Source organism: Daktulosphaira vitifoliae, unplaced genomic scaffold, assembly GCF_025091365.1.
Source record: "Daktulosphaira vitifoliae isolate Bord-2020 unplaced genomic scaffold, ASM2509136v1 Scaffold_3, whole genome shotgun sequence".
NCBI lineage: Eukaryota > Metazoa > Arthropoda > Insecta > Hemiptera > Phylloxeridae > Daktulosphaira > Daktulosphaira vitifoliae.
The window spans coordinates 21,555,563-21,581,815 of record NW_026099574.1 but is presented as its reverse complement, the minus strand read 5'-3'; the positions used below and the strand labels follow the sequence as shown (position 1 = coordinate 21,581,815).

Below are 26,253 nucleotides of genomic sequence, written 5' to 3'. Positions count from 1 at the left end.
ATGAATATAGATAAAAATTTTTGTTATCTATACCGCCTACTGTGATAAAATTTATCATAAAAATAAAATAATTCTACTAACAACTCATGGATATAGATAAAAATAAACCAAGGTGTAGAATTTATCACATAAACTTAATATTCAATAAATAAGAAATGATAATCCACCAATATTTTAATTTAAATAAAAATTTTCTAACAAAACAATAGTAATTTTAAATTACATCTTTAATAATAAAATAGATACAATTTTATTCTGAGATAATAATTATCTCATTTAGATAATTATTATCCAAATGTTTAGCATTATCACTTTTACTTCATTGCTATTACTTTCCTTACATTATAATTTTCAAAAACAACTTAATAACGTTTCTTGAATATAATATTAACATACAATAAATTAATCTACTATTCTGTGATATTAATGTTTTGTTTTTAAATTACAACTTTAATTAACTGTGTGATATTATATAAAGTTGTTGATTAGTCTCTTATAACAAAAATGGACCCTAAATCAAAAAAATATGAAATAATTGAATTTTTAGGAGAAGGGCAGGTAAAAATTTTAATTTAGCTTTATAAATTCATTCTTTTATAGCAATTGAATTTTAAAAATTTTTTTTTTGAATAGCTCTTTGAATTTTAAATTATTTTAAATCTTATTATTTTTAAAGCAAAATTATTAGTCTCTTAATATTTTAAATAAAATATTTAGTTGTTTTTTCAAATTTCTTTTTCAGTTTGCCACTGTATACAAAGCCAAAGATGCATTTACTGGAAATATTGTTGCTGTAAAAAAAGTAAACCTACTTTAATTTGATTTTTATAACTTTAAATTGATTGGGTTATTTTATTGAGTTTAATTATTGAAAAAATGTACATAGATCAAAATTGGAACAGCTGAAGATGCTAAAGATGGTGTAAATCGAACTGCACTAAGAGAGATTAAATTACTTATTGAATTAGATCATGAAAATATTATCGCTTTATTTGGTATGAAGTTGATTTTTATTTAGCTATACATTTTTCAAATAAAAAAAATATAATTAAATGTATGTATATTTTAAACTATAAAAGTATTATTTGAAAAAATTATAAAGGTACAGTTGTAAACTTTATTATTTTTAATTACTGTATTCATTATTATTACTTTATTATTTATAATTATTACTTTATTTATTTTTATTATAGTAGAGAGTATATTATTTTCTTCTCTTAGTTTATATCTATTTGAACAGAGTTTAGATCAACTTAAAAAAGTACATGGTGATTTTTCAACTATGATTCATACAATATCTATAAAAATATATACAAAATAAGTTTTTTTTAGAAGTTAAGTATGTATCCCATGTTCTATAATTTTAAGAAGGAAAGAGGGGTGACAGGAACAAATTTTGACCTAAAAATATATAAAAATAAATTATATTTCTAATACGTTTATACTCTGTATAAACATTATGTTTCATGCTAATGGCTAGCCAATTTTAGTTATTATCGAGGTGGACATTATGCCCATGCACTCAGACCTGTTGGTCCATTGTGCGCAATGGCTAGCCAATACTCTGTTTAGCTTATCTGAATTTTATTTTTTATGGTACCATAAGTATTAAATCTTGTTCTGGTTAATTACTGGATATTTACTATTAAAGTTAAATGTAATATAATTCTAAAATTCTTAAAATTATGTTTTTATGTAGATGTATTTGGTCATTTATCAAATATTTCTTTGGTCTATGACTTTATGGATACTGATTTAGAAGTTATTATTAAAGATTCATCAATTGTATTTACTCAGTCACATATTAAAGCTTATACAATTATGACACTTCAAGGTTTGGAATATTTACATATGAACTGGATACTACATAGAGTAAGAATTTATTTTGTAATTAGAAAATTCTAGTTATTGACTATTTATACTTTTATTTTTAAGGATTTAAAACCAAATAATTTACTTGTCAACAAAAAAGGTATATTGAAAATAGCTGATTTTGGGTTAGCCAAAAGATATGGATCACCAGACCGTATACATACACATAGGGTGGTTACTCGATTTTATAGATCTCCAGAATTATTGTTTGGAGCTCGTGCATATGGACCAGCAGTTGATATCTGGGCTGTTGGCTGTATAATTGCTGAATTATTATTAAGGGTTCCTTTTCTTCCTGGTGAATCTGATTTAGATCAGTTAACCAAGATTTTTACTACACTTGGATCTCCATCTGAAGAAACATGGCCTGTAAGTAAATTTCTCTTGTATAGTTATTATTGAAGTGAAACTTCTTTATAGAGGGTACGGAAAAAAAACAGATTATCGAGTGTCACTGTCAGCTGTAACGTTTTGCTGTCACTGTTGGCCATGGTCAGTACTACTGTCAACCACAAAGTATATTTTATATTATAATTTAGCACTATATTTTCGAAAATTAAAGTAATTTTATTTAAAATCTATTAAATAATTTAACTTAAAATAATTTTGATTGTGCATAAAAAAATTTTAAAGAACCACAATAAATGCAATTTTCACACAATATCTTTGTAACAAAAGAAATTTCACTTCATTTGCCCGTACTTCTAACACGCACTGATTTTTTTTTATTAATTTATATAATCTGTAATTACATATATTTTTTACAATAAGCACAAATAATCAAAAATTTACATAAATACCTTAGGTTAGATAACAAAAACTATCCATTAGCAATAGTTCATAACTCAAGTCCTGATATTAATCAGCTAATTGATCATGGCATCAGTTACATTTTAATATACTTATTTAAAAAAAAAATGTTCATGTAATTCATTTTAAAATTTATTTCAGTCAGAACTTTAACTGCATAAAATGAATACTGTTAAAAAAACTAAAGAATAGTTTATCTTAAGTAATCTTGTGTATAGGATGTTGCCCTAGTAAATGATTAAATAAATAATTAATAATCAATTTAGTTATTTTAAATTTCACTATTAACAAATTCTATAGAGAATTTATATATTTTTAACACTAAAAACAAACAATGTTTTGTTTAAACACATTTAAAACAATAAAAGTGTTTTTATTAAATCTTTTTTATTTAAAATCTTTTATATTTATCAATAGAATTTGAGTTTAATGTCACAAAGTTAATAATTATAAGTATTAAGTATCTACTTGTTCTCACAAAATTACCTATTTAATTTAATAAAACTTTATTAAACCCAATATAAATAACAAATTTCATGTTAACTCAAAAAAATTAAAAATAGTGAACAATCTAAACATAAAATAACACTTTAAATAAAGTAATCAATCTTAGGACATATTATCACATTCTTTTGCTTCATAATAATATAAAAATGTACTGTAAATAGTTGCATTAAATAACAATTAAAATTATTTGGTAAGCAAGTTGGATAAAAAATTATAACTTTTATAAAAATACAAATTATACATATTATACTGCACTAATTCAGTCACATTTACTTTTATATTGATGATTTTTCAACCTAATCTGTTTCTAAGCTTGGTATGAACAAGACCAAATGTCACAAAAAATTTTTTCTATACTCGCTAAAGAAACACAGGCTGTAAATAGCTGTTTTCAGTATCTAAAATTGTATGGCTTATTTTATTTTCTAATGTCAATTACCATGTAAGAGTCTTGGCAGTATCAACATTTTTTTAAATGGAAATCTGAGCTTGAATGATGATTATTTCAGTGTGATAAATATTAATATAATTGTAGGTTGCATCCAGTTGATCCCCATTCTAACCATTATCCAAATATCTTGGATCAAGTAAGTAGTTAGTCAAAGCCATTTAAAAACGGTTCATGAATAATTCTAACAAACTTACATTGCAAATTTCTACCTCAAAAACATTTTAAATCGTACCAGATAAAAGTAACTTGACTAATAGTACATGAATCAGCTTGTACTATGTCTAAAGCAACTGAAATCTTTATAAGTTTAGTTAGGAATTTTTAAGCATTATTCTTAATCTTCACGTTCCCATTATGTCCAACTATATTAGTAACATTTTGTTTTACTTCCGATGTCTTCTCCAAAACAGAATTTATTAAAAAAATCTTTAATACATATGTATTATACATAAAAATATAAATTATTATATATTTAATTATATTAAATGTCATATTATGATATTTTAATGTATGTTTTAATGATTATTACAATTCATTTTTTTTTTAATTAAAACACATTTAAAACCAAAAAGAATTTGATTTAAATCTGGTTTTTTATATGTATAAATCTTTTTTTAACCCTGATTTTATGATTTTTTCATTGCTTAAATTTTTATATTTTTAATCATATAATAATTTTTCAAAAACTATTTTACAGGGAGTTACCAAGTTGTCTGATTATGTTGTCTTTAAAAAATTCCCAGCAATTCCTTTAAGAGAAATATTTACAGCTGCACCCAATGAATTATTGGATGTTATTGGTAGTATGCTAAGTGTTAACCCATTACAACGTCCTTCATGTACTGAAGCTTTACAAATGCCTTACTTTAGGTATGTTACAATAAATTACAACATTTTATAAGAATATAAAATTTATTTCTAATGCTAATTAAAAATAATATAGCAATCGACCACCACCATCTTTGGGTGGTCAATTGCCACTTCCAGCTAATCTTAGAGATAATAATCCAGATAATCAAGATTCAAAAGGACAAAAACGAAAATTTACTGATTATTTAGATGGAGGTAATTTTTATTTGTGTTGATTTATTTACAGTTACTAATATTACAATAAGAAAAATAATACAAATTAAATACACATTTCTATCAATATCATAATACAATTATTTTTAATTTGTTTCAGGCACTCAACCAAAACGTTTAATCTTTGATAGTCTTGCGTAATCCTAAAATAGATTAGTGTGTAAAATATGTTAAGACTTATTGTACTTTTACTATTATTATAAAGGATTGTACAAATAAATTGTTTACAAATAAAATTAATTCAATGATCATTTGTTATGATTGATGGTATGCAAGATTTATCTAATAAAACACCGTGTTCTATTAGAAAATTTTCCACATCCCCAACATAAAAATCAAAACCTAGCTCATCAGTTATCCGTACAAAATTACCAATTAATTGGCCTGCTCTATATGCTAAAATTGCAGGAACGCCACTCATTTTAAAATTTAAACTCAAACCAGCACTTGATCCAATTATTTTGCAAAATTTAGTTTTTTCATATTCTCTACATAAAGCTTGAAAACATGTATTCATTTGAGAACAAGCTTTAACATTAGGCTCGTATACGTGTATGATAACAGTAACAAATGGGATTTCATTTTCTACAGCATTTAAAAATTCATCTCCATTTAATAGATCATGAACTTGATTAAATATGGGTGCTTCTTGAACTTTATCTAACATTTCTTTCATACGTTTTTTTCTATATTCAACAAGAAATTGATCATCCAAATCATCTAGTTCAGATTTACAAGTTAATGCTATATCATTAATCTGTTTAAGCACATCTTTTTCTTTTTGAATTCGTTCAACTTTTTGTTGTTTTTTGAATTGCTCCCAATCATTTAACACTCCTTTCGGTCCAGTATTTGTCGATGTTCCATCCCAGTCAGATTTTGTCTGCTTTGGAGGATCACGATCAAGCACGGGTTCGTCTTCATCACTACTACTGCAATAATTGTGTAATTTTTCTCCTAATAATTTACTTTCAAAATCAGTCATTATAATACAGTAATACAATTATTAAATTTAATATCTAGAGTAAAATTAACTACAATTACTAACTTAGAAGTACTACATAAACGAAGATTATATAAAATTTGATAACTAACAATCAATATTGTTAAACCCAAGACAAGCTTGCCACATGAGGAATAATTTAAAAAAAAATTCCCTAAAGAAATATATTTTGAAACGAATATCGTTTAATAAAGCACTATTGTTCTATAACATAGAAGTGATATATAATAATTTAAAAACTTCAATATTAGAAAACAACTTAATTTTAAGAGACGAAAAATCGCATTTATTCATCGCTATGCAAATTAATAAGTAGTCTGACAAAGTCATAGAATACAATAAAATTGTGTCGATTATTTCCTGACCGGATACTCTAACCAAATATACGACCTCCGCTTGACTATGGTGATCGATATGAGAGCTCAAACGACTTGCTACCGATCCGACTACCCTTCCGTAACAACCTGCTACCGAAACCACCTTCTCTAGATCGCGGAGTAAACCCTTGGTTTCCGTAGCAAGACGTACGTTCGAAACGTTTGGACTTTTTTCCCGAAATCATCTAACTTCGCTTTTGCAGCCTCTGCTAGAATAGTGGACGGGTTTGGATTTGTTGTGGGGTGGGGTTGCACTTTTTTCCGATCCCACTTTGCTGGGTTTCACGTGGGTTTGAATTTGTTAGGCTTACTTTGCTCGATGGGGTTACACGTGGGTTTGAATTTGTTGGGTTTACTGTGTACGATGGGGTTGCACTTTTTTCCGTTATCATTTGCTTCCGTCCCCACTATCCTTTGCTAGTAAAATTCTAAATTATTACAAAAAAATTTTATAGTAGTCAGTGATGCAGTGTATTATTCCTTTGTGGGTCCGACTTACTAGACCAATTGTTAGTGTTCATGTAATTATTATGTTGAGTATTAGCAGCGAAACTATTATCTTACAATAAGATTAATTTTTAATATTTTTTAGGAGGCTTAGCTCTTAAAGCTCCAATCTAAAATTTCTTAAATGATAGATCAAAAAAAAATATAATTTTCAACATAAAAATCTAAAAACTGGCTTTTTGTAATCAAATTTACTATTTTAATACTAATATTGCATATTAATTTCCTAAAATAATAATTTTAAATAATATAGGATTTAATCAATGATGTTGAAAAGATTCATTTCTATCAATATAATATTTAAAACTAATATTTAAAATTGTATTTAATATTTTATACTGTTGAGATTAGCTTTTAAAACAACTTTTTGTAAAATAATATTTTTTGACTTGTTTCTCAAATGGTCCATTTAGTTGTTATATAATCTTAAGTCTCAATATTTATTATTTTTTTAAATATGTATTATACATGTATAATACTATGAAAATTTTTAGCTAATTATAATAAAAAATAATTTTTATTTATTTAAATTACTTTTTATTTATAATAAAATATACATATAATTATATAAGTTCAATAAAATTATTCAGATTTATTCAGCATATCCGTTTTCATTTTTATAATTTCTATAGTTTGAGAATAACTTTTAACTAATGCTCGAAATTCTGGACCATCAACTGACTTATATTTTTCTTCTTGGATTTTAAATCTTTCTAATTCTAATAAAGCTTCATCATACTCGTTTTTCTTGGATTCTAAAGATTTTTCTAGCAAATTCATCAAGTTTTCTTCATTTGAAAAAGTACTAATGAGAACATTTTGTAAATTTCTAGATAAAATTTAAATGTTAACTAATTACTACAGAATAAATAATATAATATAGTATCTCACTTGGAATTACTATTGAGAATATCCACTTGTTTACATAAATGTTTAGCTTCAGTTAAATTAATGTTACTACTTTTTTGTAATTTAATGATGGACTTTTTTATTTCATTTTTATTATGTTCATACTTACTTAAAAGTGACATAAATATGTCCAATTTATTTTTAATTATTTCTGGCATTTCTGTTTCTAACTCAATAAGTTTTATTAATTCTAGGAGAAAAAATAAAAATTTATTAATTTCATAAAAAGTTATGTGTCAATAAATATATAAGTATCGAAATAAGTCTTCTATGTAGCGCAAAAATTTGCACATAGTAATAGTACAATAAGTACTTATCCAAAAGTTGTAATTAAAATGATAATTAAATTGGTCGTATATTTATGGCTTATCCTATATGAAATATTTATATTAAATCAAATCATTTTATTTTTAGCTAATTTGTACTAATAAAATAAATAATTATTTACAAAATATTAAAAAATTAAGTAAAATCTAATTTTAAAGGTTATATTTCATAAATTTTAGATATAATTATTTTAAATTACTGTAAACCTTAGTTAAATTAATATAAAGTTAGTAATAGAAAATTTCAATTAATATTGGTCAGTGGTATAGTCAAAGAACACAGGGATCATTCCTCCTATTAACCCAATATTTATCTTTAATATAAGAGTTTAGGTTTTTAAATAATTGAATAAACAGTAATTTAATTAAAAACTGAAGTAATAAATCCAATTAGATGTATAACCTTTCGGAATAGATTCTTTTTCACCAATAATAATAGCACACTCTTGATCTAAACATTGTTCTATACAACCGTTCAATTGTTCTTTTTCTTGATGGGACAATTCACTAACTTGAATATAAGATTCATCATTTTTGAACAAACGGTAATGAGTTTTTAAATCATTACATTTTTCTTTTAAATTTTTGTCTTCAATTCGGTCTAATGAATTAAGAAATATTTGATGTTTATATTTGGTTAGTTCTATTGATTTAATTAGATCTACAACATCTTTTTCATATATTCCCTGTCCACTAACAGCAGAGTTACCACGTACCATCATTTGAAACTTTTTCGAATTGTTAGCCATTCTTTTATGTTTAGGTCTGAAAATTGTTGACTATTTATTTAAAACTTTAACCAGCTTAACTGTTTAAATATATCTAGAATTTAAGTTTTAAATTAAAAAAATAATACAAACATTAACTTAAAATCAAAATTAAAAAGATAATTCCAAATAGCCCAGTTTTAATTTTATTTAAACATAAGAATGTTTAAAATAATGATAATGGTGATAAAAATTGGCGGTTAGTCTAAAGATTTCTTTATTGCATCGATTATCATATTCAATATCAATGTTTGTTTTTCTCTGAGTAGTAGTTAATGGTAGTATATTGAAAACTTCAACATAATTTATATTATTAATTGTTTTGTCCGATTGTAAATTGCATTCATATCTGTCTAACTTTTAATATTAAAAATTGTATTTATTATTAATTTGTAAACTTAAAATAAAATTTTAACCGATGCTTTAAAGACTACGTTTCCTACTCTATGATTAGATAAAGAAAAATAACATTTACTATCAATGTTTATTCATAGTACGATATTGAATATTTTAATAAACCTTCAAATTTCAAGTACTTAATTGTTATTTTTGAAATTTAATTTGATTTCTTAATATTAAAATTTTTAAGTTAATTTAAAATTAATTTATAAGAATGGTTTGTGATAAATGCGAGAAGAAATTAGGTACAGCAGCTACTCCAGATCCGTGGAAAGCAGGATCTCGAAATGCTATATACAATAACAAGATCCATGACCAGGATAATAAACGTCTACAAGAAATCTCAAAGATAAAAACTTTGTCAGGGGCTACTTCAAAATCGTCATCTAAAAATATGACACCCTATGGATTGAGCGGTTGTCGAATTTGCAAGCAAAAAATTCATTTACCTGGTAGGCATTACTGTCAATCTTGTGCATACAAAAAAGGTATTTGTGCAATGTGTGGAAAAAAAATTCTTGAGACAAAAGGATATAGACAATCGGCCACTTAGTATAACAAAACAGTTTAACTTATTAGAGCTGTAAATATTAACAGGTTGAAAATAAATTTAACAACTTTATACTGAATTAATTGTAATTTGTAAATACACATACAAGTATATATATAAAAACAGTGTTATTTATTAAATAACTTATGTCAAGTTAAAATAGTTTTAAACTACATTCAAATTTTTTTTCTTATGCTGCTACCATAACGTAATATTTTACTGTTTTTTGGTGGCCAATCATCTGCTAATAAACAATACTTAGTAAAATCATTTTCTTCAGATTTTTCTTCTACATATCCAAACCAGTAAATTACTACTCCTGGACCATACCTATAATTTCAATTCACATGTATCATATTTAATTTTAATGAACAAAATATTATCAAGATATCAACAAATATAGACTATACCTATTCCAGTAAGGAAATAATTGCTTATGAAAAGCTCCTCTTGTACGAAAACCTTCACAACCAAACATAGCTTTTGATTCAATCCAGTTGACAAAAAAATGATTATCTTCATTTTGAACAACAGCAAGTGGTTCATGAAGTACGATGTCAGGGGTCATGTCTAAGCCGCGAGCTCTGCATTCACTTTCAGTCCAATATTGAGAATTTATTGAGTCACCATTTTTATTGATTTTATTACGTAAAATTTGCTCATATCTTTTCCCATTAAGACTAATATGGAATAAAAAAAAATTACATGTTTATAAGCTTAAAGTAAAAATTACTAAATATATTTTCAACCTTTTGAGTTGTTCTGCACAACTGCCATAAAATGAATCCATAACTGAACATATAAATACTTGATAAGCTAATTGGGGATCATCCTTAATTAAATAAGAATTTGTTGTAAGATAATGGTTGGACAATGTACAAGATAGTGTAGAGGTAGTAGAAGAGTTCAAAGATAAATTCTAAAAAATAAAAATACTGATATAATAAAAGAAAACTAAATCTAGAGCTCTTCAATACAATATCTCCCAATGAACTATTGTCCCCTTTTACTTCTTTATTCTTTTTTAATTTTAACAAAATAGCATTTGATAACCACTGAAGTTGAGATGATAATTTTTCTTCTGTCGTTTCGTTAAAAGAAGTATTAATTGTAGTGGTAGACAATTCATCGGTACTATTGTTATATGTAATACCAGATGTTTCAACTAATAAATTGGTACAATCATTTTGCTTTTCACTTTTCATTTTTTCCTGCATTAAAGCTTTTGCCACCAACATGGAAGGCATTTTTAAATTGTTAGCTAAATCTAGCAATGGATTTATTGATACTTTTTTTAAATCTTTATATTTGTTTAAAAGTGAGTCATTGAATGCTATTCGATGTCGTTGAATGGTGTACTTTTGAACTCTTTGATCAGCAATACTTAATAAACTTCTTGGATCTACATAAATAAATTTTTTTTTTAAGCTTTGTTCAATAAAGTTGTATCGATTCAAATCTTTGCCATCATTTAACAACACGTCTATATAGTCACATATCTCTTCATATGTTTCTTTGGTTAATATTTTTAGATTATTTTGTTGTTCCATACCAATATAATTTAGAAAACTCTTATGCAAAAACGAAATTATATGACATTACACAGAAACCAAGAAAAACATTGTAAGATAAGTTAAACTTTTTTATTATTAATATTGCTAAATTAAAAAAAAGATTTTTATAATAAAGATCGGTTAACATTTAAACAAGTGATAGTAAAATAAAAACACTAATAGTGATAACATTTCTTTTTAAAAAAATAGTGTAAAATTTTAATAGTCTTAAATTTTGAAAGAATAAATAAAAGATCAAATTTACCTAAAATATCTAAATATTTTTATAATTTTTAATTTAAAAATTAATTTCATAATTTTTATAAGAAAATATTTTTAATCCTGTTGATTTAATCACAGATTAATTAATACCAACATAAACATTTATTTGATAGAAGAATGAAATTTTAATGCATTTATTTTGAAATATTCAATATAGTATTAACTAAATTATATTTAACTCGTCAATCTTAATATCTTAGAATAAAATTTATGTCTACTAGCTATCAAAATTAATATTAGATTTATTCATGTGATTTAAAAATCTACCATTATCTGTTTGCATTGTAATGTTCACGAACCATTTTCTGTGCTCCAAACATCAGTGCCATTAATTTATTAAAATTCTTATCAATCTTTTATACTTAATTTTCTTGAGAATGACTAACATAGAATAGATAACAATACACAACAATATCATTCGATGTCAAAATAATAAATTTGATGCTACTTTGAAATCTACTTTTTTAAAGAATACAAATTAATTANCAAACATCAGTGCCTTTAATTTATTAAAATTCTTATCAATCTTTTATACTTAATTTTCTTGAGAATGACTAACATAGAATAGATAACAGTACACAACAATATCATTCGATGTCAAAATAATAAATTTGATGCTACTTTGAAATCTACTTTTTTAAAGAATACAAATTAATTATCAAGGTGTCATTAAAAACTGATAACTGTAAGTTTAATTTTACTTAAGGTTTATATAATTTGCTTAAGTATAAAAAACATGCAATTGATTAAGATTTTTTAAATGAGATATAAATTCCATGTGTCTATTTGTAAAGTAGTTACAAATTGTTATTATTTTCTAGGTAAAAATGGAAAATGTTCTTGAAAAACAACTACTTAAAGTAGCAGAAACTATTGAACAAAAAATTGATCAAGAAATTCAGCGTCTCGATGAATTGGATATGGACAGTATTGAAAATATTAGAGAACACAGATTACAACAAATGAAAAAAATGATTAAAATGAAAGAAGAATGGGTAGCTAAGGTAAATTTTTTTTTAATTATAAATTTTTGCATGTATAGAATTCATTGAGTTTTTATTTAAATAGGGACATGGTGAATATGAAGAATTAAGTGATGAGAAAAACTTTTTTGAAAAATCAAAACTGAGTCCTAACATGATTCTACATTTTTATAAAGATGGATCAACACGATGTAAAATAGTTGATCATCATTTACAAATATTATGTAAACAACACTTAGAAACAAGATTTTGTAAACTAAATGTTTTAAGATTTCCATTCCTAACTGAACGTATGAAAATCAAAGTTATTCCAACTATTGTTTCTATAGTTGACAGTATATCTAAGGATTTTATTGTTGGATTTACTGAACTAGGAAATTGTGATGATTTCTCTACAGAAATGTTAGAATGGCGTCTAGCTCAATCACAGGTTATTGATTATAAAGGTGATTTGCTAAATCCTCCTGATGTAACTAAAAGCAATCGAACAGCCATGATAGATAAAAAGAAAACTATCAGAGGAGGTTTAATTGGAGAAGATTCAGATTCAGATGGTTTAAATTCAGATTAATCATTTAGGAAATTTACATTATTTGCACTAATAATTTACATTCTAAAACCAAAATGTTATATATATATATGTACTGATATATATTATTTATTAAATCAATAATATGACATAATTTATTATTTTTATACTAAATTTAATAATAAATATTTACTAGATCTAATCAAATTTGTTATAAACCTATGACTTATAACAAATTAAAGTTATATCTACTAATAAGTAATCTTACGATACCACTACTTTTTAATTATAAATTTTTTTATATATATTTATTTAAAATAAATTTAATCTCACCCTATTCTCTCAAAGAAAGTTTTGAATCTCATTAAACTTTTTACGATTTTAAAAAATTTTTGGGCTGTTTTATAAATGATCAGTTTTACATAATTTCCCGAACTTAACATGCTATAAAGAGTGATGGCCCTTTTTTCACATAATAGGTTGTCAAAGATAGTTCTTGGCTAGGCCAATGATGGACGGGATAGGTGTTATGGTCAACTCGTACAAACAATGAGAAAATCACAAAAAAAATCTTGTTTGCACCCTAGGGATAGAACCTGGGACTCTGTACTCAGACTATTCACTAGATCAGGCTTGATCCCCTTTTTAGTGCTGTTTACATAATTAATGTAATAGTTTCTATGAAATTATAACAAATTGGCTTAAAGAAATTGTATAAAGAAAAAAAACTAAGTAATAAAATAACTGTTATATGATAAGGTTCTATATGAAACAAGGCTGTTATATTGCAGTTAAATTTTGATTTAATTATAAAAAATATGGGTGGGAACAGGTAGAAAAGCATGCAAAGAATTAATGCATTGTATATCTAATGCATATTATTAAAAATTACTTAGGATCTTACGAGCGATTATAGTGCATCTTAATTATTAATAATTATATCTTTATCATTCATAATTATTATTTTAAATTCTAATAAAAAACATGCATATTTTACTATTAATTTTGATGAAAGAAATAATTATAACTACATTTTGTAAAATATGAAGTGTATATAATACACTATTTACATATTTAGTACCTAAAACTGAAATATTTCATTATANTGAGCGATTATAGTGCATCTTAATTATTAATAATTATATCTTTATCATTCATAATTATTATTTTAAATTATAATAAATTCTAATAAAAAACATGCATATTTTACTATTAATTTTGATGAAAGAAATAAATATAACTACATTTTGTAAAATATGAAGTGTATATAATACACTATTTACATATTTAGTACCTAAAACTGAAATATTTCATTATAAAGTATGCAGTATAATTAAGAGTATATATAGATCTCTCCAGAAAAAAAATATACACAATGAAGACTTTTTCTGAATATTGAAAAATGTTATTATTTATATACCCTCCTATAACAACCCCATTACACTACAATATGCTTTCATTTTTTTTTGCAAATTTTTAAATTTATCTGACTTTAATCGTTTATGTAATAGATTTATATAGAGTGCAGATAAAGTATTTATAAATAAGAAAAATTTTAAAGAACTCATTCCTTTTTTACACATTGAACAAGTTCAATTTTTTATTAAATATTCAAAACCCTGTGTATATGCTAAGATATATTAGTATATTAACTGGTTGATGGAACTTAAATTGATCCAGTGTACTAAAATGTGAAACACTCATTAATTCAATACTATTTTAAAAATCTTTGTTTCTAAGCTGAATATAATAAGAAAAAATAACATAGATCAATGAAGCTACAATTAAAAAAAGAAAATATTTAACACATCTTGAAGTTGTATTCTGTTTAAAATAAAGTATTTACATTCCAATAAAAAAACAAAATTAATTCATGGTTTGTTATCTATTTTATTTATTTAATCTCAGCTTAGTCAAGTACTATAGTATCACTTTCTTCACCATCTGAAACAACTAAAAAAAGATACATTTAATTAGACATTCTTTAAATAAAGAAATTAACTTAATTTTATAAATTTACCATATTTTCCAATAACAGGTCTACTATCTGTTAAATTATATTGTTTTACAACTTCAACATCATCTTCATCACTTTCAGTAGATTCACTACTCTCTGTATCAATGATTACTAAGTCATTTGGAATGGAATCTTTTAGTACACTTATTTTTTTAATACTTTCACGACAGGTGGCAATGGTTGTGTCTACTGCTACTTTAACTACATTCTGTTCAACTTCCATTTTTTCTAAATAAATTTAATATTTTACAAAAAATTGTAAAATCATATATTAAACATTTAGACAAATTTAATAAATATAAAGTATAATCCTCTTATATTACATATAATTATTAAATATTTTTGAATTTCTTTTCAGAATATTTAAAACAATGCCTTTAACAGTTTAAGAGCATTAGAGTTAACAAGAGATTATTAAACAAACCTTCAATTTCTTCTTTTTCGATTTCTACATTTTTTGGTCCAATAATCTCCAATTTTTCTGGTAATTTTAAATCACTTTCATCAGCAATTTTAGGTTCTAAACCTTGCATTAACTTCTTAAAACTACACAAAACAAATACCAACTCCATTATTGAATTAATAGCCTTTTTTTTAGTTACCGTTTTTCTAGATCGTCCTTGATTTTAGACTTAATTTTATCTACAAGTGCAATTGCAACAATAGATGCTTGGTTTGAACAATTCATCAAAAGCTCTTGACTTAAACAAGCACAGCCTTCAATATCTACGCCACACAGCTCTCTATGATTATTAAAACATATAGACAACTTACTATCACACACTTTTTCTTCTAAAAATGATGGATCCAAAATAATAAAATCACTAAAAAATTGTAAACATGTTATTTATTTCATTTTATTATCATACTAGTTAAAATACTTTTTTTCAAAAATAGCAAAACTTGTAACAACAGGATAATGATGTAATGACAGTGGTATTGGATCTCGTTCAGAACTAGAAAATATAATAACCTTTTCTCCAGTAGAAACAACATCTGGATATCGAAAATGCATTAGAGCAGCTAATGTAGAAATAGAACAACATCCCAAAGTATTGCCATCCATATTCAATACACTTAAATCAACTTTTATTTTCCAAACCTAAAATTTTTTTTAATAATAATGAAATTAATTAAAACATAAATCAAAATAGTAAAGCTACATAAACAAAATCATTTAAGAACAAAATAACAGATTTCTATAAAAATGACTTTTTATATTAAAAAAAAAACATGCTTAATAAGAACTTAAAAATTATTTAAAATAATATTATACTTAATATTATTTGATTAAAATTGCTTAAAATAATGATAAATTTAAATTAAAAATAATTAATATTCTAAGTAATAAATAGGGTAAGAGCAGCACCAGTAAATAACATTTTAAGAATTTTTCTTCTTTAAAAACTCTTTGTTTATTAATAATTCAATGAAAAACTTTCGAAATTAATATATGTTATTCTTTAAAAATCTCTATTAATTGATATAAACATATTTTTAAAAAACAACTATTTAAATATACCCCATATTAATCTAAAAAATGTTTAATTATTTAACAAAAAAATGTAAGATGATTTATTTATTTTTTAAAAACTATACAATTTTATACAAATTAAGATGAATTATAAAACTTACTTTTTCTTCAGCAACTATGCACAATGCTTCAAGATCTATACATTTTGAATCTTTATAGAATCTTTCAAGAACTTGATTGATTTTAGTTAAGTCAGCCAATTTATTATCACCAACAAGTTCTGCAGAAATTTGAAGAACACCTTCGTTTGGACGACTATTATTAGGTTGATAAATTTCACAACTTACTTGTGCAAACACACGAGTTGAACCTAGTGAAACTAAGCAACTTCCCCAATCAAGACCAAATTCAATTTTTAATGAACGATAATCATTCCTTTTTCTACCATCAAGGCGCTAAATATAACAAATTTTAATTAATACACAGGTGTCCCACAAAGATTTGACATTTTAAATAACTTTTTAACCAGTAAATATTTTGTATTAATTTCTTTTTTATAGTATTATAGTATTGGAATATGTTAAAAGCATGTATTTTATTACTTGTCTCTAAAAAGAAAGAATAAAATAAAAAGTTTTTCAAAATAGCCCTTTTTTTTTTACAAAAAATTTTGATAGGTTGACAACATTAAAATAAGTTATATAATGAGTGAAAAGTATAGAGTGGGTATATAGTGGAAGCAAAGAGCACATATTCCAGTACAAGCTGTATCCATCCACATTTTGAAAATATTTGGAAAATGGCTAAAATTTTGGAAAATTAAAATAAAATTTTTCTTTTTAGAGAAATTAAATATTATTTAAACTTTTAATAGAGTCCAAAATTATAAAAATTATTTGAAAAATTATACAAGTTGTTTTCTAAATCAAAAATTGTTAAATATATCAAAACCTAGGGGGACACTCTGTAGTAACCATAGTACTTAAAATATGATATAAATATAAATTATTTAAGTAAAACATTTGAGAATCAAATGAAGGATTAAATAATATCTGTGCAAAAATAAGATAACAATAAAATTTTACAAACATTTTCAGAAGACTAAAAAAAAACAAATTTTCAACATGTATTCTTAATAATCAGAAATTTTTAAAAAAGCTAAAATTTACATAGTATTTATTGTAGTTATCTTATATTATCTTGAATAATTGTATTCATCATTTTAGTTTTAATTTAGAACCGTTAAAATCTGAATTTGATAAAAATTTTGAAATTGTCTTATTTTTGCTCTACAAAAAGGTAATTTTACTAAAATGTAAACGTGTGCACTGTGTATCACTATACTTTATAGCTAAGTCAATAATATTTTCATGAATTTATCCGGAATAATGGTGCAACGCTCATTTCTTCTAAAAGTCAAATCTTTAGTAGTGATGACTGCATTATTCTTATATAATCTCCAGATTACATATAACCATAAAACTATTTAGATTAACTTTATTTATCATTGAGAAAATAATAAAACAGTTTTTCATTCAAATTTTAAACAAGTTTTAAAATTTACAAACATTTGGAATAGGATATAAAATAATTTTTTTCAAAGTGTAAATCTTTTAGAGTTTTTACGAGTTCAGTCAAAAGTATTAATGTATAATAATATGAAAATTAACATAATAAATTAACTTTAGAGTACAATTTGATGTTATTCCAAGTTCTGTAATGTTTAATGATTGGTAATCATAGTAAATTATTATAACTATTTTTTCTAAATAACAATGATTTTTAACTTTGATGTAGTCTCCCTGGTGAACAAATGGTTCTTTTATTATAAAAACACCAATGAAGTGAATTTATATCAAATTAGGGTAAATAATTAAGGAAAATTATTTAGCTTTTCAATTTGAAAATAACATAAATGGTGTTACGTGAATAATAAATATACACTTACAGTTTTTTGGGAAGCAGCCTCTAAAACAAATCCTTTCTCACAATCTGACAAAGGATTTAAATTCATTCTTAAGGTTTTATAGTAATAAACTATAATTGAAACATAGGAATATATTTAGTATTCTAAAGGTTAATGAATTTAAAATAAACAAATTAAAATTTTTATCATCTTTAAAATACAATATTATAATTTCTCCTAAAAAAATTCATTATTATTTAATTAATGCAATATTATCGTTATTCAGTAGTCTGTAATTGAATATCTAATAATTATTTAATACAATTGTATTATATGAATAGATAACCTAAAAAGTGTACTATAATATCAAACATTAACAAAAATTGTTATTCTGCAGAATGTGCTATTAGGTAAGATGGTATGTGGTATAACATAAAATCGATTTGAGACTGGTTAGGTTAACCTAAAATTCAATGTAAATATTTATCAAAAAATCGTTTACAATCGTTCATACTAGCAAATTCGTTATACAATTTAATAAACTTGAGCCGGATCATCATTATTGAGCATATTTATCCATTTTTTGGTTATTAACAAAATAACAACATGTCATATAAAGTACCACAAAAAGTCCAAAAGGTTATGGTTCAGCCTATAAACCTTATTTTTAGGCATTTACAAAATCGTGCAAAAGTACAAGTAAGTATTTTACCTAATTTTACCATTGTACTTATATAATTAATTGTTAATTACAGGTTTGGTTACAAGAAAAGATTCACTTAAGAATTGAAGGTCATATTGTAGGATTCGATGAGTACATGAATCTAGTTTTGGATGATGCTTGTGAAGTTAATACTAAAGTTGACTCCCGTAAGCCGGTTGGACGTATTTTATTGAAAGGCGAAAATATTACACTAATACAAAATATGACTCCTTCTATTGGTTAATTTTTGTATTATTTTAAATACTCTAATTTTAATTAATTTACTATGATTAATATAAGAAACTTAAAATAATAAATTGTATATAGCTATCAAATGCTCATGTAATTTTATTTTTTTTTAATTAATTGTTTAAATTGAAGAAAAGCTTTACTTTACAAAGTTGCAAATATTGAATATTTTCTTGGATCAAAGGGTTTAAACTAAAATATCCTTATATATTTTTTCTTTATAAATAAATAAGCATTATTATGTTAAAATTCAAAGCAACATCAAGTCATATAAAAATAAGGGTAATATCTTCAACTAGATACGATTTGTGATCTTTTGATGTATTGTTGAAAGAAATCAGTCCAGTAAGAACTGAGAAAAAGTAGCAACAGACATAAAAAAAAACACATGGTAAAATCGAAGCTAAAATAACATTGTTTAATTAAATTAGTAGAAAACAAATTCTATTAACACTTTTCAGTCTCCAATTTTTTTATTAAAAGTTTTAATTGGAAAAGCTCTAGTACATATGCTAACATATGTATTGATCAATTAATTTAAATTTTTTGTCAAGCTACTGATGAGTATCATTTGTACTTAATTTTTGTTTGTGACAACAATTTTCAGGAAAACATTTTCAAGGTAGATCCATTTTGTTAACTGTTAAAAATCAAATCAATTTTATTCAATTGCTTTATAGGTAATTAGAGTATTTATAATCAAATGAGTGCTTTTGTTTTTATTTAACATGATAATACACATTAGAGTTCTGTGTAGCTTATATTTTTAACTCCAAGTTAGCCTAAAGGTTGTTTTTACATGGCTTAGTTTATTTATTTATTTGTATACCCAAAAATTGGCCCAGTCCTATTATAATTAAAAAATAATTATTAAGTAAATGGAAAGAAATGAAATTTATTTAATTTAAAATCTGTTAGGCTAAATTATTAAATAATCTTGACTTGGTTGTTCAATAAAGTGAAATGGAAAATGAAAACCTGTTCTGACACTTACCTTAATTTAAAAGAACATACTCAGGTCAACCCGGTGCATTGACTTAATACCTAGTTATATCATAGGCCTCTTCAGAACCTATTTCAGTCCATATAAAATAGTTTCTTGACAAAGTTTTAATTGTTTTAAAAATAATAAGACATACTTTGTAAATTATTTAATTTTTCTTAAAACTATGTTAACCTCAACTTAATAATATCTCCCACATTAGCAGACCTAAGTCTTCCTCTTCTTTCAACATTTATTTCCATAATTTCTTGCTGTTTTCCTATTTTCTCATCTCGACCACAATAAATACTACTCCTATGCTTCCTCTATAATATTCATTCCTTATTCTATCATCTCTTGTAATTCATCTAAGCATTCTCATATCTGCTCTACTTCCTAGGGGAATCACCCAACACTGACCCATACAACATAGTTGGTCATTGTAGTCTCATTGCAATTTTCTTATTGCACAAAACACCAGACGCTTCTCTAGACTTAACCCATCCGCACTTTCTCAATACATATTTTTTACCCTAGTACAAGTACCTTCATACATTTCCTCTATTCAATTTACATTTTTGGAACTCTTTTTCTCATAAACTTTAAAACCTCCCTCGACACTCTGTCATACACCTTCATTAAATCTATAAACACCATACAAAGCTTTTTTTTTCCTCCCTATATTTTTCCATTTGTCTCGTACAAAATAACACCAGTTATTGACTTTCCAGGCAAAAAACCAAACTAGTTTTTAGTTTCATACTATGACTCATAAGCTTAATGCCTATATAATTTCTACTTATGTATGTCTCCTTTGCATTTATATATAGATACCAAATAAATTTTACTCCACCCTTATAGATTCTTTCCTTCTATTACGACTTTATTTAAAAGATTTTTCAACCCCACATTATGTTTAGATACCCAAACATTTTCCACCCCAATAGCACTTCACCAGGTACTACTGCTTTTTTCTTTTTTATAGATCTCACTGCCTCCCATACATCATCTTCACTAATTAAATATACAGGATAATTCTTTTAAAACTAGCCACTCAATTTGTCTTAAAATAATAACTCGTATATCAGTTTTTTTTTGAGCTTTTGTTAGTTATACATATATTTCCATTTATGTGTAATAAAATACTTTTTATATTCATCCCTTATATCTTATAGGAGTTTCAACTTTATTTTTTTAAATAGTAACATACATATAAAACTAGTTAATAAAATAAAAAATGACTGATCGATAACAGCTTTTAAACTAGTATTTCAAAAATTACACAAAATATCTTCTAAAACTAATTTCTTGGATACTCTTCATTCAGTAACTTTTCAAAATACTCTCTATTTCTTTCTCACATCATCCTCATTTGTCAACACTTCCTTTTTAAAATTATTAATAACAATAAATATAATTTAAAAATCTAATACATTAATTTATTTTATTTTATTTTATTTATAATTTATGCTAATATGTTTAGGACAGTCAAAATTATATCTTAATGCTCATACAATATTATTTTAATGTGTCGGAATACTATTTTAAAAATAGTACTTAAAAATTATTAACTTGAATTAAGTTTCTAAACTTAATTTAGGTTACTTAAAGTTGTTATCAATTATTATTTTTATTATTATAAGAAATATTATATATATTTAAAAAAATTGTTATATACAACTTAGATACTGAATTAAAAATATTAACGACGCTGATTCCATGCTCCAGCAGCAGGAGGACCTCCACGTCCCATTGGTGGCCCTCCACGGCCCATAGGTGGTCCACCACGTCCTCGACCACGTCCTACTACAATTTTTTTTTTTTTTATTAAGAGTTACAAATTATTAATTAATATCAAAATCAAACAAAATACCTGATGAACGAATCATGCCACTTTTTCCTCGTCCAGCAGCTCCACCCATAGTCATTTTACTTTTAAACATAGGGGCATTCCGTAACATATCAGGAAGTATAATGAATCTAACTTTTGATCCTCTAACATATACATTTTCCATCTGAGCAACTCGACCATCTCTGTAAGTAACTGTAACATGAGATACCTGAAAAAAATTAATATCTTAAAAATTAATTAAACATTGTTTACTATAAAATAAAATAAACAATGTTTACTTGACAATTCATATTATCTTCAGCTTCTATAAGTTTTCCTCGGTAAACTTCTCCGTCAATTGTTTCACATGTTACAATATGTCCTTCAGCTTCGTGTAACACTTTAATAGGAACGCCAATAGACATTTTTAGATTTTTATTTTAATAACTTCGATTTACGTTTAACAACGTAGTACGACGAAATTTTGAATTATAACAAATCGTAAGTATAACATTAACTATAGTGGTTTACAATATGACCGGTATGAAGTTGTTAATGTAATTTACAGCGAATGTTTATTAGTTAACCTATAAACTATTTAGGTTATTATCACATGAACAAGGTATTGTTATGGTATACTATAGTATGGGAACACAAGAAAAGCTACTCGACAAAAAGCCACATCAAAAAGTAATCACTGTTCTCGACGGATAATCGTGGAGACAACTGACAATTTCAAATTCAACAAAAAAAAAGTTCTAATGCTCATTATTGGTAATTTATACGCCCATAATGGTCGTATATTGTAGAAGACAACTTGAATAGAAAATAATCTAATTAAAAAAATGAATGGTCGGTAACAACTTTTAGACCAGTACTTTGGATTGGAGTTATTCTCATTTTCATGCCTAAGTGGGAAAAGACAATGATAATAAATATAGTTTAAAAGCGTGTTTTTTAGTTTTTTTAAATTATATTTATTTTTCACTTTTTAGTTTCATGTTATGATAGTAGTTAATATCAATATCATGGTTGTAACGGGAAATCAGGGTTCGATTCCGGAGGGAGTCTAAGAAACGGCTACCAGATCCAAGGAAAGCAGCAGGCGCGCAAATTATTCACTCCCGGAACGTGGAGGTAGTGACGAAAAATGACGATACGAGAATCATCCCCCGTAATCGGAATGAATACACTACATATCTCTTAATGAGAATAAAGTGTATTAATATATAAGTTTTAATAGTAATTAGAATATATATATATACATGTAAAGGGACTTAAGTACGTAAACGTATCATGCATGAGGTATAGCCGTGTTTTGTGGGGGGGCGTGGCGGGGGGAAAATTATACACGAGGCATATACGGCANAAGTTTTAATAGTAATTAGAATATATATATATACATGTAAAGGGACTTAAGTACGTAAACGTATCATGCATGAGGTATAGCCGTGTTTTGTGGGGGGGCGTGGCGGGGGGAACATTATACACGAGGCATATACGACGACAGAGGCGTCGGCTGTAGGAATATTTAAATGAATATTATCATATCAATATCGCGACACTTTTGCTGGCGTCGACGACGCGATGTCGGCGTGATCCTCGGGCGTCAAAAGGTTAGCAGATTAGATGACGACAGTGCGCGAGTGCGGATCGGTTTGTTGACGTTGTCACTTTGAGAACGAGAAGAAGACTACGGTATCATTAACGGCGGGACGTCGTTGGCCGTGCGGCACTTGCTGGACTTTGCACCGCGGCGTAAAACGACGCGGGGCCGTGTCATTCACAATAAAAATTTGTTATATATATATATAATTGATGACAAGCGCGCGTCTACGGGTTGGAAAATATTGTTGTCAACGAGGGGTGAGCGGGGTGGGGTGAATGCGTTACGACCGTCTAGTCTCAAGGCCGTAGACACGGGCCGTGTGGAAAGTTACAAACATCCCACAACATACAAGTGAAACTAATATAAGNAACAACATACACGTGAAACTAATATAAGCGTGTTAAAAAAAATAGCAACAACCACACTACTCTTGCAGTCATTATAATTAAATATTCAGCATCCATGTTCCTCTCTCTCTGTACAAATATATATTATCTTGGTTTTAAAATTGATATCATATATAATTATTTTATTGAAATCATCATGTGTTATCGAATTTATAAGCATAGCCCTATCTAGTGCTTATAAAAAAATTATACAAGATGTAAAAAAAAATTAAAAAATTTATAAAAACTCTTGATATTTTACATCATCAATTAAAAATAAGTCAATATTTTTTAATTAAATCGTAATTTTTAGTAACTTAATATTATATAGCAATTGAAGTTAAAACGATATTAAGGATAAACAAATAATGTAATATGAAAACAAAAATGTTTAATAAACGATCTGTTTTGGACTAATTATAAATATTTAAATTATTTAAGAACTATTATTAACATTCCTTTTTTTATAATATGGATGATTATGGTTTTTACTTGATTTGATGTGTTTTAATTGTTTTTCCCTACCTAAAATAAGACACAATAACGTGTTAAAGTGTGCTGTAGGTTGTAATATTAATTAAAGTAACACTTAAATTGACAAATGACTACAGTAATATAATTTAAACTATAAATATTACAGTTATAATTAGATAAGTTATTAATAAATAGTGTTATTATAATTATTAACACGTATAGATTGATGTAACACTTAATGCAACATCGGTAGTCACTTAGTAATGAATTTAGAAAAGAAAATATTAATGATGCTCTCAGATTCCAATTTGTAGAATCGACTAAAAGTGGTTATTTTTTCGAAATGATATTCTATAGTTAACTTTGTAAGTTTTATCTCTAATGAATCTAATGGGTACTTCTCTAAAAAGTAAAAAGAGTGAGAATTGAAGCGTTTGTTTAATAGAACCAGCCATTACAATTAAATCGCCATACGCAACAAATAAGGCAGTAACTCAAAAAGTTCAAATTTGATATTATGAGGTATTTGGATTTAGGTTTTACTCTTCATATAATAACTTTTATCAAAATATCGAAAATTTGGTTTGAATCGGAATTAAACTACTTATAAAATTGAAAAACATATAGAGTGTAATCAAAGAATACATTTTATTTTTCATCTCCTGAAAAGTAAGAAAAATTGAGTTACTACCTTATTCGTTGTGCATATCGAATTATTGAATTGAATTAAAAGTCTGTTATGTACATTTTTGAAACTCAAATAATTTAACAGTTACATATTAATAATAAAAGTAGATGATTAAAAAAAATTATGTAATAATAATTATTGTTAATAGTGGTAATGCAACATATATGATTACAGCAATGCACAAAAGTAACATTTTTGTAACTAAATATGTTAAAAAGTAGTATTTTTTCGGTTTACTCGGAGTTGAGATATTATTTCATAACAAATGACTATTAAACAACAATTTTTGCAAACGCTTTATATTATTGGTGACAGCAGCGTATTTATATGCAGGCGATATAGGCAACTGCTTATAGCGGCATATTTTAAGGGGTGGCAAATATCGAAGGCCAATAAATTTATAAAAAACGAATATTTTTTGTATTGTTGTTAAGGTATATTGACTTCCTAATTATTATCATAATTGTTTTCATTTATTTTGAATTTATGATATGTATATTAATAGCTACAAGTAATTTATTTTATGATTTATTAATAAACATAGATTTGCTTGAAAAATACTTTTTTTGTTTTAAGGAAGAATAAGTAGTGTTATGGTGAAAATATATATAAATGAACCCCCTCCATCATAACGTAATGAAAGGCGGCAAATTTTTAAATGTCTATAAACGGAAAATATGCAAATACGACCCTGATTGGTGACAGTGATTATTATAAACAATCTTATATACCTACTTATGTAAAATGTGTAACTTTAACACATTTATTTTATTGAAAATTCACATCAGTACAGTTTTGTGTATAAATAATGAACAACGTACATTAAAAATTAATTTAATTATGATTAATATATGGTATCATACACCAGACAAAAAGAAAATAACTTAATATGTGAAAAAACTTCAATTAACATAACAAAAAATTGCCAGTGTAGAAAAAAAAAGAGTTAAATGCCAAGAATGTCGTAAACAATAACAATAATAAATACCGGCTGTAAACAACAAACTGACAGATGTCAACAACAGA

General features: G+C 25.4%; 9 protein-coding genes across 10 annotated transcripts; 4 read left to right on the top strand and 5 right to left on the bottom strand.

Annotated features, from left to right (window-relative positions):
• Window positions 1-308: 308 nt before the first annotated feature.
• LOC126902911 (cyclin-dependent kinase 7) lies at window positions 309-4,974 on the top strand. The gene is made up of 8 exons (XM_050680634.1): window positions 309-558; window positions 743-802; window positions 887-995; window positions 1,700-1,872; window positions 1,936-2,241; window positions 4,338-4,510; window positions 4,584-4,705; window positions 4,824-4,974. Exons 1-8 carry the CDS (start codon window positions 505-507, stop codon window positions 4,862-4,864), a joined length of 1,038 nt encoding a protein of 345 aa, XP_050536591.1. The 5' UTR covers window positions 309-504; the 3' UTR covers window positions 4,865-4,974.
• On the bottom strand, window positions 4,692-5,805 carry LOC126902912 (phosducin-like protein). The gene has a single exon (XM_050680635.1). It carries the CDS (start codon window positions 5,706-5,708, stop codon window positions 4,965-4,967), a length of 744 nt encoding a protein of 247 aa, XP_050536592.1. The 5' UTR covers window positions 5,709-5,805; the 3' UTR covers window positions 4,692-4,964.
• A 1,331-nt stretch (window positions 5,806-7,136) lies between these two features.
• Window positions 7,137-8,772, bottom strand: LOC126900640 (uncharacterized). Of its 2 annotated transcripts, none has more exons than XM_050676497.1 (3): window positions 8,249-8,772; window positions 7,502-7,709; window positions 7,137-7,415 (listed from the first exon to the last, which is right to left on the bottom strand). In XM_050676497.1, exons 1-3 carry the CDS (start codon window positions 8,592-8,594, stop codon window positions 7,193-7,195), a joined length of 777 nt encoding a protein of 258 aa, XP_050532454.1. In that variant the 5' UTR covers window positions 8,595-8,772; the 3' UTR covers window positions 7,137-7,192. The 2 variants fall into 2 exon arrangements, with proteins under 2 accessions (XP_050532454.1, XP_050532453.1); XM_050676496.1 differs by having other exon boundaries at window positions 7,141-7,439.
• A 125-nt stretch (window positions 8,773-8,897) lies between these two features.
• LOC126900642 (cysteine-rich PDZ-binding protein) lies at window positions 8,898-9,674 on the top strand. The gene has a single exon (XM_050676499.1). The coding sequence runs from the start codon at window positions 9,226-9,228 to the stop codon at window positions 9,562-9,564; it is 339 nt and encodes a 112-aa protein (XP_050532456.1). The 5' UTR covers window positions 8,898-9,225; the 3' UTR covers window positions 9,565-9,674.
• Window positions 9,675-9,737: 63 nt separating this feature from the next.
• On the bottom strand, window positions 9,738-11,271 carry LOC126900639 (CDAN1-interacting nuclease 1). The gene is made up of 4 exons (XM_050676495.1): window positions 10,539-11,271; window positions 10,311-10,480; window positions 9,972-10,241; window positions 9,738-9,891 (listed from the first exon to the last, which is right to left on the bottom strand). Exons 1-4 carry the CDS (start codon window positions 11,109-11,111, stop codon window positions 9,738-9,740), a joined length of 1,167 nt encoding a protein of 388 aa, XP_050532452.1. The 5' UTR covers window positions 11,112-11,271.
• A 644-nt stretch (window positions 11,272-11,915) lies between these two features.
• Window positions 11,916-13,082, top strand: LOC126900641 (thioredoxin domain-containing protein 9). The gene is made up of 3 exons (XM_050676498.1): window positions 11,916-12,081; window positions 12,218-12,400; window positions 12,465-13,082. The coding sequence occupies exons 2-3, from the start codon at window positions 12,224-12,226 to the stop codon at window positions 12,948-12,950; spliced, it is 663 nt and encodes a 220-aa protein (XP_050532455.1). The 5' UTR covers window positions 11,916-12,081; window positions 12,218-12,223; the 3' UTR covers window positions 12,951-13,082.
• Window positions 13,083-14,706: 1,624 nt separating this feature from the next.
• On the bottom strand, window positions 14,707-18,609 carry LOC126901913 (exosome complex component RRP45-like). Its single transcript, XM_050678846.1, has 7 exons — window positions 18,348-18,609; window positions 16,561-16,854; window positions 15,807-16,027; window positions 15,528-15,749; window positions 15,350-15,471; window positions 14,929-15,153; window positions 14,707-14,861 (listed from the first exon to the last, which is right to left on the bottom strand). Exons 1-7 carry the CDS (start codon window positions 18,411-18,413, stop codon window positions 14,818-14,820), a joined length of 1,194 nt encoding a protein of 397 aa, XP_050534803.1. The 5' UTR covers window positions 18,414-18,609; the 3' UTR covers window positions 14,707-14,817.
• A 176-nt stretch (window positions 18,610-18,785) lies between these two features.
• On the top strand, window positions 18,786-19,343 carry LOC126901917 (probable small nuclear ribonucleoprotein E). The gene is made up of 2 exons (XM_050678850.1): window positions 18,786-19,004; window positions 19,061-19,343. Exons 1-2 carry the CDS (start codon window positions 18,912-18,914, stop codon window positions 19,250-19,252), a joined length of 285 nt encoding a protein of 94 aa, XP_050534807.1. The 5' UTR covers window positions 18,786-18,911; the 3' UTR covers window positions 19,253-19,343.
• A 2,313-nt stretch (window positions 19,344-21,656) lies between these two features.
• LOC126901916 (small nuclear ribonucleoprotein Sm D3) lies at window positions 21,657-22,637 on the bottom strand. Its single transcript, XM_050678849.1, has 3 exons — window positions 22,370-22,637; window positions 22,113-22,299; window positions 21,657-22,045 (listed from the first exon to the last, which is right to left on the bottom strand). Exons 1-3 carry the CDS (start codon window positions 22,493-22,495, stop codon window positions 21,942-21,944), a joined length of 417 nt encoding a protein of 138 aa, XP_050534806.1. The 5' UTR covers window positions 22,496-22,637; the 3' UTR covers window positions 21,657-21,941.
• Window positions 22,638-26,253: the final 3,616 nt, after the last annotated feature.